Source organism: Tupaia chinensis, unplaced genomic scaffold (assembly GCF_000334495.1).
Source record: "Tupaia chinensis unplaced genomic scaffold, TupChi_1.0 Scaffold141517_1, whole genome shotgun sequence".
NCBI classification, from domain to species: domain Eukaryota; kingdom Metazoa; phylum Chordata; class Mammalia; order Scandentia; family Tupaiidae; genus Tupaia; species Tupaia belangeri.
In genome coordinates, this window is record NW_006201378.1 from 1,970,918 (window position 1) to 1,983,124 (window position 12,207).

The following is a 12,207-nucleotide window of genomic DNA, read 5'->3' on the forward strand; positions in this document are numbered from 1 at the left end:
AAAAAAAAAAAAAAAAAAAAAAAAAAAAAAAAAAAAAAAAAAAAAAAAAACCTTTCCCAAAAAAAGGAAAGAAAATAAAGTCAGAATGTGTCATAGTCCATTAGTCTATTAATGTGTTATTGAAAAGTCATGAGTATTTTTCTATGGTTTTCTATGCAAAATTGTGTCATGACTTTCCCAACAACCCAATACCTGCGACTGGGTGATTTATAAAGACTCAGAAGTCTACTTGGCTCATGATTCTGATGGCTAGCAAGTCCAAGAGCCTGGGGCCCCCATCTGGAGCTGCATCACCACCAGCTGATAGAAGCGAGGTCAGCAGATGTGTGCAGACCTGCAGGCAGCTCACACTTTCACGAGTAGCTATCGTGGGAGCGACTCCTCAGTAGAGTAGGCACTCACTCCCTTTGTGAGACACAGCATTAACCCATTCATCCCAGTGGTGCCTCCTGATCTAGTGAGCAGGCACCAGGCCTCATTTCTTCAAGGTCTTACTGCCTCCTGATGCCATTACGCAGAAAGGCCAAGCTTCCGACACGTGAACTTTTGGGGACAAACTGTTTCCCAAACCATAGCAGAGTGCATGGTGAAATATTTGACTTTTTGTTCATAGCCAGAGGGTATGTGTACTTACCTGAGAGACAGAGAGAGAAGGGAAATGGAAAAGCACCCCCTCTTGGGGAATGGTCAGACTGTAATCCCTTTTCTATCTCTCCCTTCTTTCAGAGTTTTCAGCATGCACACGTGTACACACGCCCCTCTGTGTTTCTCAACTCACTGGGTCTAGGTCTCGAACTGCACTTCAGCCATGTGGGATCCAGTTGCCTTAACTACCAGGCCATAGGCTGGTCCTAATATTCCTCTTTAATTTACACCCACCACAACATATCTCCAATTCAGTCATCTGCTGAAGGCTCTCCTTGAGGACTGGAGGCAGCGCATGATTCAAATGCCAGAGCCCGGAAAACCAGGGCACCGAGTCATGTTACTGTTATGGCCACCACGTCTCACAGCAAAAGGCACCTCTTCCACCTTGGACGTCTCACTTTTTCTCCTCGAAAGCCTTTAATTACAATGAATACTGTCTTGCAATGAACAGCATCTGACTAAGGAAAACGGTACGTACAGCGGTAGCTTGTTTTTGGGTGGAAGCGGCCTGTACTAAGCCCTTGTGCTTATGTCCTGACATGCCCTTGATTCTTTTACTCTCCACGGCACCCCCAATTTCCAACAAGGAGACAGAGGCCAGACAGGTTAAGTAAGTTGCCTGAGCTGACACAGCAGTCAGTGGGAGGCTGGGACTGGACTTACTCATTTCCTCTCACCTGGAGTCACCAGGCCTCAGAAGTTACTCATGGAGGAGGCCCTTGCCATCGGCTCAGTACTCATTTCTGTGAGATCAATGACCCTTTGATGAGATAACCCAGGGCATGTCTGAAAAGGCCTTGACAGAAATGGTGAGTAGTGAAAAAATAAATTTAACATCCACATCTGGTAGCATTTTTTTTTTCATTACCAGAAAGCACATACACTGGACTGAGAGAAATGTGGGGAGAAAGAGAGAGAGAGAGAGAGAGCGAGAGCGAGCTCTCTCCCCAATGGGACATGGTCACACCTCAATCCCTTCTCCATTTCTCCATCCTGACAGGATTTGGGACATGCACACGTACATACCCAGTGTTTTTTTCAAGTTGCCGAGGCTGGGATTGGAGCTGTGGGAGATCTACTCCTTTACTCGCCTGTGAGGCTGACCCACATTCACTGAGCTCCCTTGTGGTTACTTGAGACACCGTGCCAGGCTGTGTGCTCCAGGCTAGTAAGAGCCGAGTGGTAACACTGTCCGTTTTCTTTTCATTGAAGGGAACACACATGCAAAACAATGCTTCCACCCAGACACCAGGCCTCCATGCCTGCCAGGTGCAAGGGAGATCGCTGCCTGACTTTGGAAGATGAGGGGCTTCGCCTGTTCATACACTGCTATACATGTGAAACGCAATCATACACTCAGTACCCAGTGGGTTTGGCTAATTCCTCTCAACGCCGTGCCTACTGCCCCTACCCATTCACTGTGTGAAAGCCCTGGATCTGCTCCCTCTGACTCTGAGTCAGCCTCTGGAGGAGCTACCCCAGCCCTGGCTGCAGAAGGAGCACAGACTCCGGAAACATACACTCAAGACAATCCAACACTGGTTTCCCCTGAGGATCGAAGAAATAGGAAAATATCACTTTTTCTTTTCTTTTTTTTTAAAAGAACTTCCCACAAAAGTAAATAAAAACGCAGGATACCTATTAACCTAGTCCTCAAAGCTCATGAACTGCCCCAAGCATGCCGTCTTTTGGGTTTTAATTTAGGGCACTATCTACTCATTGACATGAGCGAGCTCCTCTGCCTTTGAGAACATTCTTTTCTGCCATGGCCACCTTACTTTTGATGCCTAGAGGCTCCAGGTGGGAATAATGGGGAAGGCAAAGTGCTAGACCCAATGCCTCTCTCTGGGACACACTCCTTCACTCCACACCCAACTCTAGTGCAGTCATGATACTCCAAGTCACAAAAGCCAAGGGAAGCCATAGCCCCTGTGCTCCATCCGCACTCAAGAAGCCTCTACTCCTGTGGAGAGAGAGAGAGAGAGTGCTCCATCCGCATTCAAGAAGCCTCTACTCCTGTGGAGAGGACAGCATGACTCTGGCAGTGACGACACGTGAGGGATGCTGACAGGTCCCAGGCCTTGGCATCTTATGTAAAATGACCCCACACTGAAACCTGCAACTTCATTTTCATTCATTTGGTTGGCAACGGAAGTCAGAGGAGGCTGGGACATGTCACTGGCTCTCAATCCACTCGTGGGGCTCCACCCCTTTTTCTCTAGCAAGAGCTATCCATGTCACTCCTGCTCCCAAACATCTCATATGAATCATGACAATCTTTCCAGGCTTGTCACTAGGATGTGGTCAGCACCACTTATTTTCTGTGGACACCCAGAAACACTCTGCTCTGATGACAACCATGCCAAGTCCCCTTGTTCATTTGCCTAGTGTGGCTCCCTCTGGGCTAGGGGGATCGCTATTTGGGTCCTCCATACTCCGAACGTTCCTGGCATTGTACACACACATATCCCACTCTGGCGCCACGTGGGGTCAGTCTCGGGGGACAGCAGGGACATTTCTCTTTGAATTCCCAGGTCTGTGCACAGTGCCTGAACTATGGCTGGGGCTCCATAATGTTTATGTATAAATACTCTGCACTAGTTATACTGTTAATTCCCTTTTATTTACTTATTTATTTTTTCAGAATGAAATCTCACTGTGTTGAGATCCTCCTGCCTCAGTCTCTGGGCTGGGACCACAGGTGGGTGTGTACTTCCACGTCTTGCTCTTTCAGACATGACCTGGCTATGCTGCCCAGGCAGGCCTCGAGCTCCAGATCCTCCTGCCTCAGTCTCTCACGTCGCAGGGACCACAGTGCATGTGTGACTCGCCTTTAAGCTGGACTGGCAATCAAACCTGGTTCTCCACTGTGGTCCTACCTTGCAGGGCACAGTATCTTAGCAGTGCATGCTGCCAAGGATGGGCCTTATTAACTCACCCTTAAAGTTCATCTATTTCTTTCATGAGCAAGGAAGACAGAGAGAGAAAGAGAGTGAGCACCCCTGGTCAGGGCTCGGCAGGCCTGGGATCATGGGCACATGCGTGCCCTGGTGTATGCACGGGGTCTCCAGCCATAGGTCTGAAACCTTTTCAAGTGTAGTGTCACATTTCACCACTGCCATCACTCGGCTTCTATTAATTCACTTTTGATGGTCTTATCCAACTAGACCTTGAAGCCTAAATATTTTATTTTCCTCCTAATGCCTGCCATGGTGTTCTGTACACAAAAAGTACTCAGAAATAGGACCCATTTGTGCAAGTGGCTGAATATCGGCAGTTTAAGTTTTATAAAATAGCCTGTGGACACTGTAATGTGCCATAAAAGATAACAAGAATCTATGCTAAAAAATAACGCAGAGAAACCTAGAATTTCACATGACCGTTTCACACCAGAGTGAGGATCAGAATCACAGAGGGAAGGAACACAGGTTTAAAAACACATGTTCAGAAGCCGGAAGTGGCGCTGCAGTAAACGGTAAGGCTGTGAGGCACACATCTGTGAGTGCGTGTGTGTGCGCGTGCGCACACATGTGCCCACAATCCAGGCCTGGCTTAGGCTGGAGCTGGGCTGCGGTTCTGGGACACCATTAGGGGTGTTCTCTGTGTCCTTCCCTCTCTGTATCTCTCACTCATGAAATAAATAAAACTTGAAACAAACATAAACTTTTAAAAACAAAGAGGAAATGAGTTCTAGACAAATAACGATGCTGGGTCCCAACACTTTTGATTATTAGTAAAATCACCTTATTCAAAAATAAAACGACGTGTGTACACATATTTATTACTTCAAATTTTTTTAAGCATAGAAAGAAAAAAAAAGTTTCCAATGCTCACAATCACTATGTACTGAGTCATAAGATAACACTGAGCCATTTTTTCTTAAGAAGCAAGAAGCCAAAAAGATTGACAATTAGGAAAATGGCCTCAAGCCAAACCAGGCTTCCTTCTGGATGTCTGACTAATTTCAGCCCCAGGTGAGTTCGGGCCCAGTCCGCAGTGAAGGGTAGCCAGTAAGTGAATGTGTTAAATGTGTAAGGCACCCTGCTAGCCTTACACATTCGTCTTCTGCAGACCGGGGCAGAATCTGCACACTGCCCATGGCCCAGGGAGCACTTACCTTCAAGAGCATCCAGGAAATGCAGGTGAACGGGGTGCTCATTTCTAGGAGCAATGTGGTCATAGCTAGATAGTGGCCAGCATTTAGATTGATCACTGAGCCAAGAAATCCAAGGAAGGCAAACAGATGGTGGATGACTAAAAACCAGTCGAATGTCCAGAAGAACCAGTTGGATAGGTGAACTGCAACATTTTCAAAGAAAAAGAATCCTGTTGCCGTAGCGATGTGAAACCAGCACCAGTTCTGCTGACCCTGCGCCTTGTCGGCATGGAGCTTGGGGTCCCCCAGCAGAGCCCAGAGGCCCGCAGCCGTGCTCTGAACACCAAAGACGGCACGCGTGGCCGCCAGGTCCCAGAAGACCTTCTCTTTGGCTACCAGTGAACGGTAAGTGGCATTCAGGGAAGATGACAACTGGTGGCACACAATGAAGACACCCAGGTAGAAGAAGAAGCCGGCGACTATCAGAGTGGAACGGATATTCCAGGAGGCGTAGTCCAAGTCAAAAATGCTCTCTGACATGCCCCCATCACCCGTGGGATTCATTGTCCTGAACTGTATGCCAAAGGAGTCCTGGGGCCAACACGGGGCTTCGGGGCTCTACGCTGCGGCTTGTCCAAGGGAACGAGGTCAGTGCAGCTCTTTCTGGGATCTTCATGTATCTGTCTTGAATCTGAAGAAAAGATAATCCCCTTTATTTCAACTAAGCCAGGACACGTCACTAACCCAGTAACACAAAAACACTATCATTAAAAAATGTTCATTCTGTACCTTAAACTTACATATTTACAACAATAAATTAACATAGGAAGATAACTTCTATTGAAAGGATGGGAGAATACAAGAAAATGAAACAGGATGGAGAGAGAGGCGAAGGCGGCAACACGGCTAACAAGAACCATGGTCCTGGCTTCAACCTGTGGATAGTCCACAAACAAGGCTCCAGCTTCCGTGGCAGTCTGCTGATCTGTGACACAATGCACAGATCCCCTAGGGTAAAACACACTGAAGTAGTTACACGGGGATATACTTAAAGCATTTTAATTCTAGAACCCGAGACAGAAACGTCACTTCGGTGCTCAGAGGTCTGTGTGGCAGAGATATTTAGGAATAGACTGCATTTCAACCACAGAACACAGACATGGGCTGGCCACACCTGGGTCCAAACCCCTCTGCTGCTGCTTACTGGCACACTGCTTTTGGCTTCTCCAAAGCTCAGGCGACTCATTTAAAAATCAGGACCATGAGCACCAGAGGAGTACTGGCTATTGCGGGGCTATGGTGACATCTGGCACATAGTAGTGAGTGTTCAGTGCCATGCAGATGTCCTTGTAAGCAGTGGAGGAAACAGTAAGTCCTCAGGTCTAGTGTATTAACTTGTCAACATTCTGATCTGTTTGTCCTCAACATCTCATCTGAAAAGAGCGCCATGCATGTAGATGGTCAGGTTCATCTTGGGAAAGATCCCACAAAGAACTGAGGGGCTCTCGTCTGTTCAATCCACTGAGCGCCTTTCCACCTATGTGGCTCTAGACAGTACTCACAGCCTAAGAGAAGTGCCTCCCAGACGCGACCCACGTCCAGCCTGGATGAGAGATTCCTGATGGCCTTTTCTAGAAGCTACAAGCTCCAGATGCACCATGTAAGAGTTTTCTCCATGAGAGTAACTAGAACATACTCCAATGGCAATGAACCCTCTGAGGCACCAGCGGCACCTACCTGTCGACTATTACGTCCCCACTGTCTGATATGAGGCCTGGTACACAATAGGCACTTGAGAAATATTTGTTGGATATGTGAGCGGATTCTAAATTATGCTCAAGTATTCAAATCTAAGTGTTCAAATCTAGTTCAAATCTAAATCTTGTTATGTTGGCAAGACTGCGAAGACCAGAGTCTCCAATTCTCGAAACTGGACGGAATCTGATAGTATCCAGTCCAGCCTGTCACTTTACATGGCAGGAACAGGATGCGCAGAATGGGGATGGCGGAAGCAGTTATGGACAAAGCAGCACCAAGGGCCTGGCCTTCAGATTCCCACCCACTCCCCTTCTTCGTCCCATCAGTTGTAGCTCCCACCCCTGCCAGGGACATAGCACTTAATCAGGGAGGGGGGCCTTGTTACTCATACCCAGTGCATCGAAGAGAAGGTGTAGAGACCAACCAAGTCTCTCCCATGGCTAGAGCCCTCAGTTCTCTGGGAAAGTCCCCACAGTGGGCTGACTTATGAGGCAGCAGGACCACAGCTGTGCGCTAGGATGAGATGTTCATCTATGGTAATTCTGCAAAACGCAGAGTGCTATTCAGTGAAATGGAAGCCACAACCACGCACCCCCAGGTCACCAAAAGGTCTAGCTCACTGCCGTGGATCCTCCATCTGGGATCTAACGCACACAACAAAGAGAACATTTATATCTACTGAACACTTAGATTTGATAATGGTCTATACTCAAAGGCAACATGGCTGAAGTGTTTGTTTTCCTTTCTGTTTTTCAACTAACGCTCTGGCTTTCATGCAGGTCAGCTCTGTGCTATCACAAATCTAACAAGGGGAGAGAAGACCATATTCACATTCACACTCCTCCCCAGAATTCTGACCGATTCCATCTCACTCTTCCCCTGGTGTGTTTTCAGGGCACACATTGCACTCCCTGATGACTGTCACAGATGCCAACAAAGGCTGCTCTGTCCACAACCGACGCCTCGGGGCCCACACCTCTGGCCGCATTACAGTAAAACTCCAGTGTATTTACACATCTCCAACCACACTTAAAAGTTAACCTGTGCAGAGAGCAAGTTTAACACGGTATCAAGGGGCTAGCAAGAGCACTTGGTACTGGTGTCCAGTCTGCGGTCACCTTGCAACCCCAGTCCACTTTACAGGGACAGACCAACTTCAAGCACTCTAGTGCTGAGAGGGGAGACAGATGTCAGGGTTAGAGGACCCATTTGGGTAGAAGGGTTATCTCATGACCAGACACTACGTGGCAACTCAACCGAAAGGTTATCACCTCCCACAGAAGCATACACTGATCAAGTGTGGACTTCTCTTAATATTTCTTCTTGTACTTTTCCACAAGTCAGTCATGAGATCTGTGTTACGGTTCCTATTTTGCTGTGATTGCATCAGTATGCTCTTGGTCAAGCCACCCCACTCCCATGGGACCTTTGCCTTGAAGTAAGAGGCCCCTGACTCTGAATGCTCTGCCTAAAGCAGTGACTCAGAATCGCCCCAGTGGAGGTGACAAGTCCAAGTGCTGCTTCAGGAAGGTTGTGGTTTGGTCAGGATGGGAAGGTCTTTAGGACACAAGGACCAAAGAATCAAGAACAGGTCAGCTTGGTGGGCTCTGATCTTGGTCTTGCTCTGTAGACACTCAGAAGACAAGTGTCTTTCTTAATTACATTGGGCTCCGGTGTCTGACGATGGCCAAAAAAAAAAAAAAACCATAAATACAGAAATGTGGGAAAGTATCTACCATGTGCCAGGCACACTCAACTAGTTTGTTTACTCTTTACCAGACAAGAGAATGGCTTCCAGGTCTTCAAGTCTTTTAGGTATCTTTTTGGAGAAACCACCATATGGAAAGAAAGATCTACAGGCAGGATAAGGCCAGCTACTGAAACAGAAGGTGAGCCAGAGTTGACCAGGCAAAACTTCTTGGCTGTCACAGAGCAGGTGTCAAGTAGAGATACAGAAAGAACAGATTATAAGAATCAGAACTCTCACCCCTTCAGATCCCATCACCAGTTCCCCTTGCTCTGATTCCTTGCTCAAAACCTCCTGTTTCTATATAGTTGTGTGCACGGAGAGTCAGGCAAGCCGGCACTGTACTGGCCCAGTCTATGTGAGACTCTGACTTTGGCTAGCACCAATCAGCACCCTCCAGACAGGGTTGGACACACAAGTTGAGTTTTTCAACTGTCTGAGCCATGAAGGTAGAAGGCCAGGCACCAGGTTGCAGGGTGCCAGTATCCAGCCTCAGCAGGCAGTCAGCTTCCATGGAGTCCTGCAGAGACCTGTTGTCCTTTCACAGTGTTACTGTGGGAACAGCTACAATTCACCGAGTCACCAGGCAAGCACCCACAGAAGGGGGGCCTTGCTCTGAGAGGTGTGCAGGCAGTGTGTCAAAGGTCCAGTTCTCTTTTTGCTTCTAATTCTGCTTCTTAACCTACCCACATCACTCTCACCTTAAATGGGCAAAAGAGACACAGGCATCACTACTGTCCTACCACTGTGTGCCTGCTCTCTTCATGTCGCCGGAGGCCTAAAGAATAACGCGCAGCTGAAAGTCACTGCTCCTTCCATGAGTAAAACTGGAGACCGAACAGCACAGACTCAGCATGTTCTCTGAACCTGGAAGAATCTCAGGTCCTTCCATCCACCCCCTTCATTTCAGCGGTTGAGGAACTGGAAAGAAGCAAACCCTGGAGAGGCTGTCATCTTGGCAATAGCTGGAAACTCATGTCTTGACTCTCTGCAGATTATTTTCTTTGGAAAAACAGCATCTCCAAACCTCATCTTATTCTAAGATCCAATGGGTTATGCTGCTCTATTGCACTGGATTGTGCATTTTTAAAAAATATGAATGTAAAGGGCCAGCAGGCAGCATGGTGGTTAAGGTGCTGGATCCCACATGGCTGACTATGCGGTTCAAGACCTGGACCCGGTAGCTTGAAAACCACACTGAACACATGCATTTGTATGACCAAAATCCTGAGAGGACAATGGAGGAGAAGGGACTATGGTGTGGCCATCCTCGCTGGAGCATGACTGCTTATTTTCCCACTTTTGTCTCTCTCTGGTGAGTGTACATGCCCTATGACCAAAAAAAAAGAAATTAGTATGACTTGTAGTTCCAGTACTGCAGTGTGACCAGGAACTGAGACTCAGTGGTCACCAGAACCCCTTCAGCACTATCTGTCATGTGACTTTGAGCTCCTCCTATTCTCTGGGGGCTAAACTGCTACAATACCAGCATTTTTGTATTTGGTTAAAATGATTTATCCAAAACATAGAAATGAAGTCAAACTGAGGGAAGATGATTGTGTGTTCTGTTTTTGCTTTTCTATGTTAGATCATTGCTTCACAAACCCCCTGAAGATGACTTGACCTTCTAGGAAAAATAGTTGAACGCACCATCTACTCCCCATTGGGCCTGAGGCATTTTACAATCTGCAAAATTGTAGATTAACCTGTAGAACACTGATAAGAGTCAATAATTTTCCTTTCCATTCAGAAGAGAAGATAATTGCAACAGCTATGGTTTCATCGCAGATAGGATATTCGCCAATTTTGTATTTAGCCTAGCAATCTTATTTCAACATTCCTTTTATCCACCTACTACAACAATCCTACTAATGTATGTTCTCTTTTGAACTGGCACTGCTAGCTTGCTGGAGCCTTCATCAATAAGTTAAATATGGGGCCAGCAGGTGGCATGGTGGTTAGGGTGCTAGACTCCCCCATGGCTGACCACAGTTTCAGCTCCAGATCTGGTGGCTTAATCACACCAGGTACACGTACATGTATGTGCATGCCCAAAATCCCAGGAGGAAAATGCAAGAGAAAGGATTGCGCCTTGGCCAACCCCCTGGAGAATGATTTCTCACTTTCCTTCTCACTATCTCTCTCTGGAGTGTGTGCACACCCTATGGCAAAAAAAAAAAAAAAAAAAAAGTTAAACATGACCTGACATGGGCTGTTTTCATGAGATTTGTACTTCTAGTAGTTTCAGAATTACATGTAGATAGTCTGTAAAATATGTTTTTAAAATCGAAAGAAATACATGTCAAAAGAATTGAAAGTACCTATCATAATGTAAGGTTCTTTGTTGAAAATGACATAAATCCTTGATTTGATTATCACACACTGTATGTAGCCTCTGAAAAACCATACCATGTGCTATAAAGATATACAACAATAAAATATAAAGAAATTATAAAAGAAATATATGCTCAATGAACAAAGGTCAGAAAATATAAATATAAAAATACAAAAATTAAAGACTTAATCATCTTCCCCAGCTCTAAACACTCTCACTATTTTTAGTGCCTCCTGAGTGAACTGTTTTTCTACGTAATCTTTTCTTTTTTTCATAAAAAGGGATAATATAATACATGTTGTCTGTGGCCTTTTTCTTTCCTCTTAGGTACATACCATTACGTTTCTCCTGTTAATCTTCATCTACGACATGGTTCTTAATGGCCGTGGAGACTAGAGACGTATCATTTCCTTATCCAATGCCCTATTAGGTATTTTCCCCAGTTTCTTAATATCATAAAATATCTGTAGTGGACGTCTCCAAGGCCACCTAGAGAATGTTATTTCAGCTCTTTTTAGGGAACTGGATGCTGGGGAGAACTTCCATAATCACTACAGCCTAGAAAATGATGACCCGTCCATTCGTGTTGTTTTTCTAAGGCACGGAACTGCCAAACCACGACAATCATTAGTATTTCCTTTATTATTGTTTTTTTCCTTCTCATAATCTCATAAAAGTTTTTGAAGTAAAACTTTTCAAAATACAGAAATAAGCAGAAAGTCCCTAGTTACAGAATTCAGAAAGCAAATTCACACAGAAGTTATAAAAAGCCAGTAATCTCTTTTTTTTTTTTGGAGAGATTTTTGCTACAGGGTGCGTGCGCTTGCCAGACAGAGAGACATTAGAGACAGAAAGGAGAAATCACCCCTCAGGGGGGAATGGTCACCCCTCAATCCCTTCTCCATTCTCCCCTCGGGATCTTGGGCACGCACGCACACGTGCCCGCCGTGAGTTTTAAGCCACTGGGTCCGGGATGCAAACCGCGGTCGACTACGTGGGAGTCCAGCGACATAGCCATTACGCTAACTGCTGGTTCCCATAATCAGCAATCTTTGGAAGGAAAGTCACAGCCGTATCTACCAGGGTGGCGCCTCTTCCCACCACCTATACCCCACCTGCCCCTGGGCCTCTGGTAGCAGAGCCCAGCATCCCGAGTCTCCCCCAGCCCAGATGACTCCATCAACAGTGGAGGCCACACCGCGTAGGACACCTCTTCCTACACCCAGGCTGGTGACGAGGGCTCCAATGGCATGCGTGTGGCTCTGAAATAACCCTCTCCAGGCCTCACCTCTACACAGGCAGGACATCGCACCTGCCCAAGCCCACAGGTGGGCTGCGAGGTGAGGCGTGACAGCGCCTGTCCTTTCCCTCCGTCCTGCGTTTGCTCTGGATCCAGAGTCAGCGTTCGCGTCGGGGGCCCTCTTGCCCTTAAGCCGCCTCGCGATACCGAGCACAGAGCAGCAGGACCCCGGCCTGCGCGGCTGCAGGGACTCACACGGCCCGCAGGAGCGCGGTGGGGCTGGGATGCCTCAAATACTTGGGGCCGTCCCCAAACCGCGGACCCAGCCCACAACACCGCCCCGTCACCCACCGCCCTCACTGGGGATCCCCCGTTCCCCGCCT

General features: G+C 47.0%; 1 protein-coding gene across 2 annotated transcripts in view; it reads right to left on the bottom strand.

Annotated features, from left to right (window-relative positions):
• CLN8 (CLN8 transmembrane ER and ERGIC protein) overlaps positions 1–12,207 on the bottom strand; it is a 20,048-nt gene that overhangs the window by 6,259 nt on the left and 1,582 nt on the right. Inside the window, exons 1-2 of one of the 2 annotated variants that reach the window (XM_006163204.3) lie at positions 11,873–12,130; positions 4,766–5,435 (exon numbers count right to left, since the gene is read on the bottom strand). In XM_006163204.3, the coding sequence (XP_006163266.1) occupies positions 4,766–5,308 (543 nt within the window). In that variant the 5' untranslated portion in view covers positions 5,309–5,435; positions 11,873–12,130. Of the gene's footprint in view, positions 1–4,765; positions 5,436–11,872; positions 12,131–12,207 lie in introns of those variants that run through there. The other variant, XM_006163203.3, reaches the window with a different exon arrangement.